The following is a 5,158-nucleotide window of genomic DNA, read 5'->3' as shown; positions in this document are numbered from 1 at the left end:
GGTGGAGAAAGTTGGGGGGGGGGGGGGGGGGAGAGGGGAAATCAGTTGTGAGTTCTCCAGACTAATTTTATTTTCTCAGTGGTGAGCAACTTATCACTAAGAGGATCCAAATATCAACATATCTCAGTATTACTGAATTTCTAGAACTTCTGTCCACGAGGACAGAGCTTATTAAGAAATAGTGTGGTTTCTTTTTGATGGGGCAGAAAGGAAAGAGGAGGAGAAGGTAAAATATGGGCAGGGAGTAATGTCTGTGAGATAGACCCAAAAGCCAACTTTTGTGATTAATGACCAATTGTGACTCCACACATTTAATTAGGAAAGTGTCATTACGCTCAATTAGCAGGGCTGCCAAATAATCTGTTTAATACTCTGGTCTCTTTTTTTTTTCTCTAGGGTTTTGCAGACAGTCCTCATTACGGTGATCACTTGAATGACAGTCGATTAGGGCCCCATGAAGGATTGTCTCCGACACCTTTCATGAACTCAAATCTGATGGGTAAGTAGGTAATTCTTTACGAGTATCCCCTCAAAGCCTCTTTGGTCAGAAAGAGACATTTTTCATTCCCTCGTCTAGGCCTGACATGTCAAGCATCTGGAAGTTGCTCTGTTTCTCATAGCAAATCTGACTTCCCTATTGAAATCTTTTTATGTTGGGCAAATTCCTCATAAAGGCATTGGCCAGGACTTTTTAGAAGAAGGAACGACCTAGATTTTCTCGAGTCAGTCTAGAAAGCTGATATATTTGATTTTTACATTTCTTTTGTGAATTTGAAATGATTTTAAGAATTTTCCTTAACTTTTGCTGAGAAGACATCTATAGAAATTCTTATTTTGAACATTTAAAAAAAAATTTATTTCTTCCTAATGCTATCAATTCCCAAATTACCTACCAATTTACTTTAGGCTTTTCTTCAGTTAATAATTTGAAGTCTTGCCTCTTATTTTTAATTCTCTAATTTCTTTGATATTTGTTGTATTAGGAACATTGTCATTTCTCACAAATAAATGCAGACTCCTCTTTTGCGAGGCAAACGTTGTTTATGTATTGATGGCGTTGTTTGAAACTCTTCTCCTATTTGAGTTTAGAGCATAAAAATGTTGATTTTAAAATATTTGTTGCTTGGCAGTACATGGCCTTGGCATTTTTCTTGAATCTTAAACTTAGGGATAACTCAGTGTTTGTTCTGAATTTGTGCATTTGGCATTGTTTCACTTGTATATTCTGTGTCCTGTAGACATGACCTATTTTGTGATCGCAGTATTGTCCTTTTAAGACATAGCCATGGTAATCTAAGTGGATTACCTAAATCCAAATCCTGGTGGTCTGCAATTTCTTTTGGAAATCTTTCTACTTTGCTCAGTCTTTGTTTACTACTTTAATTTCTCTGAAATAGAGGAGACAAAGCACAGCTATTGCTGAAATCAGAATTTTGTTTAAACCTTCATATACAAACCTGAACCTATGTAAATTTAAAATGGAGGTCTCTGTAGTCTTTGTTTAGAGTACATGTTAATTGGTCAATGATACTTAATATTTGAAGACAGTAAAGCTAAAATGTAGTTTCCCTTAGTTACTTTGATAAAGCAGATTAGAGCTTCCCCCTAATATGGTTTCAAATATTTTGTCTTCTTTTTAAATATATCAGACTAAAAAGACAAGTTCCTTTACTTGCTTCTCCAGTGTTTTGATCAGTAGCATGTATGGAATGGCTCTAGGCTTTGTAAGTGACACTGACTTTGTTTTACAAAAATACATAGTAAAGTTTATTTATTTATTATTTCTATTACCAAAGGTAAACTGTTCATGCTTTTATTTTGAGCTGTCCAATTTCTAAACAATATATGCCTTTAAATACCTGAAGAAACTGTATCTTAGTTTTTCAGTTTTGTTGAAGAGATGGCTAGGTGATTCCATTAGACATAATAAATTACATCATTAATATAGATTTGAGAAGAAGCCTTCATTGAGATTGTTTTGTAGAGAGAACTAATGAATTGCAAGATGTGTGTCAGTTACTTACCCAAAACAGTTGTGAACTGAAATAGCTTTGTAATGCTTTATGGCTACCAGTTCTTATGGATTTTATTTTGTTGGAGTAGTAGTACTTCATTTCCCTCTATATGTAGCAAAGAATTGTATAAAGCTTTCAGTATATATCTGTAAGAAATGTACACCTTAGAACTCTAAAAGTGTGCTTTTAAAAATATTCCACCTGTGGTTTTTGGCTTGTCACAACAAAAAATTATATTCATTTTACTTATGTTACAGTAAAGGATGCAGCTTTGTATATCATACTTTCACATCAGGAATTTTTGCAGTGTATCCAAAGTTGATGCTGAAAGCTTGAAGACAATAATGATAAAAGCTACATAGAAACATTGAGTAGTAGTTTTCTACGTGGTACCTCTGTGTTCATATCTGCTGTTGAAAAGAAAAATGAGATTTCTTAAGTTTCTTAAACTGTGTAATATTTTTTTGCCTAATACCAAATTGGAGACACATTCCTATAAACAGGATGAAAACATCCATTTTATTAGCTACTGTAGATGATTTTTAGTGCATCAGTTGATTAGTCAGTGATGTTAAAAGGAGATGGAGGCTAAGAACATGAACTTGATGAGCTTATAGGCAGTATCTCACTAGGCTAATAGGAGTGATGGAGCATCTGGGGTTGCGTGCTGAAGACCTAAGAAACACATTCCTTCCCAACATTTGATCATGACGGAAATACATCTCTGAAATAGTTAAAAACTATTAAAAAAAAAAAGAGAAACAACATATTTCACCATTGCTGTCAACACTTAAGAGCACCATTAAAAGAAAAAATTGTGTGTCAAGGGGATGTTGTTATTTTGTGTATTATGTTCAGCCGTAAGCATATTTGCCTGAAGAGATAGCGTATTATAAAGTGCCACTGTCTTTCATGATGGAGCTCTCAAACATTTTAATGATCTTGTACGTTGCAAAAGAGGGAAATTTTGTCTAACAAGAGTTGATAATGATTCAATAATGAACAATTTGCCACAGAAAGATGCATTTCCATATTCATTTAGATATTTTTTGAAGTGTTTTGCAGAGGAAGTAAAGCTATTATGTTGGATTGGTTAGTGTTCTTCACTAATGAATTCCAGAATTATCCTGTTGATTTGTAAGTATAAAAAAAGAAGGGCCGTTGCTTGTATTTTAAGTAAAACCACTGAATCCTCTTGGCACCAGCATAGTCTGTTGGTATCCATAGAGATATGTAGAAAATCAGGCTAAGATATATTGGTGGTATTGTAGCTCCATTTAGACTGGATAATCTTTGCTTATTCAACACTTTCTGTTTTAATTACATTCTAGAAAACTATTCACAAGGATATGAGATTCTTTTCTCTGTAATTATGCTGCCTTTTAGTATGCTGCTGTTGCAAGTAGAGGTCAGTTTTTGCTAGGCCCCTTCAAGTATGTGGTATTGTATCTTCTGTTGTACTGTTCTCTGGACTTTATTCTACTGAGCTTTTCTACTTCTGCTTACAAGGAAGTAAAGCAGATCATTCTTGAATATAGCTTAAACAGTTTTTTATTGGTCTGTCTTGGAAATTTGAAGTGGGTGAGTTCATTTCATTTGAGTATCCTTTCTTTCCACAAGAGGTAGAAAGGATAAAGGCAAAACTTTTGTGCTCCATGTTCATCTGTGTACTACATAGTTCCACAGGCTTGTACATGATAAAAAGTCATTAAAAATTGTAGTCAATAGGGAGTGAAAAGATGGTGGTTGAATATAAGCTTGCCATATTAAAATTGGTTGCTTGCAGTAGAGAGAGAAATCATTCTTCCAAGTTTTCTTTAAAGTATACTTCCTTGGTTTACCACTCTTTCTTTTGCTAGTTGCTTTATAGTTTCATTGGTTAAATTTTAGAGCTCTAGGTGCTTCTGAGCTAGCCACAGGGTTTAAAAACTTGTCAACCAAGATAACTGGGAACTGTTGTCATAGGAAACTATGAATGTATAGGAATGAAGGATTTTAGATCATTTACATCTTCCTGACCTCACCTATTCATTGTAGAAGACCAGCTGCAGGGTCATAATTACTAGCTTATTTCTTATCATCTGTGGATATTGTAACACTCACCTCTATTAGTGTCCTAGTGAGGTGGTGACTGGTCCTAACAAACTTAACTCTGTGCTAGGTTTGGCCATGGTATTTTCTTAGGGCCAGCATCAAGTGTATGGAGGACCTGACAACGCAATGAAGTCGAGACATGTGTCAGTATTGTTACAGTAATTAGAGCTATAAATTATTCAGATTATTAATTGAAATATAGTTCCTTATACTCTGTTTGTAGTGTGAATATAAAGAGTAAGCGTGAAATAAAAATGTGAAAGAAGCAAACGAAGTATTCCCTAGTGAAAGCAAAGTAATACATTTTGGGGTTTTTGCAGTCTGGTTCCCTTGGATATTTGATGGGCTTAAATTACTCGGATGGTTTATCATCAGGCTTCACAAAACGGGGTTTTCAAGTAATTTATGTATACGTACATCATGTATTTTACTCTCTATTAGTGTTTAACTGTCTTGTACCAGTGTAGCAGGTAGTTAATAGGTATGTGCTGGGTAGAAACTGCCATGTGGAGTGAAGGGCGGAAGGAGCAGAGAGGTGCTTGATGGGTTGAAGCCAAATTCCATGAATGGTCTTTCAAGTTATTGTGAAACTGAAGACTCATTTTGTGGATTAATCATGTAAATGAGTGATCCGTGTCTGGACTGGGGATGCCTTCTGATTTTAGAGTTACTGTTCACTTAACTGACTTGATTGCTCGGTTGTGTCGGTTTCTAAGGACGGCTGTGCTTCTGCCAGTGTGTCTTTGAAACTAGGGACATTGCTACGTCTAATTTTTGTTGTAAAATCTGTTGTTTGACTTGTAAGTTAAGTGTCCCAGCAGTAAGTATTTTTAAAGATAAACATTACAGGCATTTTTTGAAGCAACATGGGAAATAGCTGAAGCTTCAGTAAGCTTTCCAGTATTGACATTGTTCTTGAACAGGTGATGTAAGCCTTTTAAACCTTAATTTGGAAAGGTTATCCTTGGTAAAAGGGGAGACTTAACTGATCTTCAGGAAAACTGCTGGTTTTCTTCCTCAGTAGCTCTTCAGTAAAAGAATTTTGAAAT

The 5,158-nt window shown here is 35.1% G+C and overlaps 1 protein-coding gene across 1 annotated transcript in view; it reads left to right on the top strand.

Moving 5' to 3' along the window:
• The window catches only part of LOC104413281 (transcription factor 12-like), a gene marked incomplete at its 3' end in the record, with an annotated part of 114,411 nt that overhangs the window by 56,950 nt on the left and 52,303 nt on the right, over positions 1 to 5,158 (top strand). Inside the window, exon 4 of the mRNA XM_010024225.1 lies at positions 397 to 499. Coding sequence (XP_010022527.1) covers positions 397 to 499 — 103 coding nt within the window. The remainder of the gene's footprint in view (positions 1 to 396; positions 500 to 5,158) is intronic.

This window comes from Nestor notabilis, unplaced genomic scaffold (genome assembly GCF_000696875.1).
Source record: "Nestor notabilis isolate BGI_N333 unplaced genomic scaffold, ASM69687v1 scaffold22940, whole genome shotgun sequence".
In the NCBI taxonomy this organism is placed as follows: domain Eukaryota; kingdom Metazoa; phylum Chordata; class Aves; order Psittaciformes; family Psittacidae; genus Nestor; species Nestor notabilis.
The sequence above is the reverse complement of the archived record's forward strand: the minus strand, read 5'-3'. Positions and strand labels throughout refer to the sequence as shown.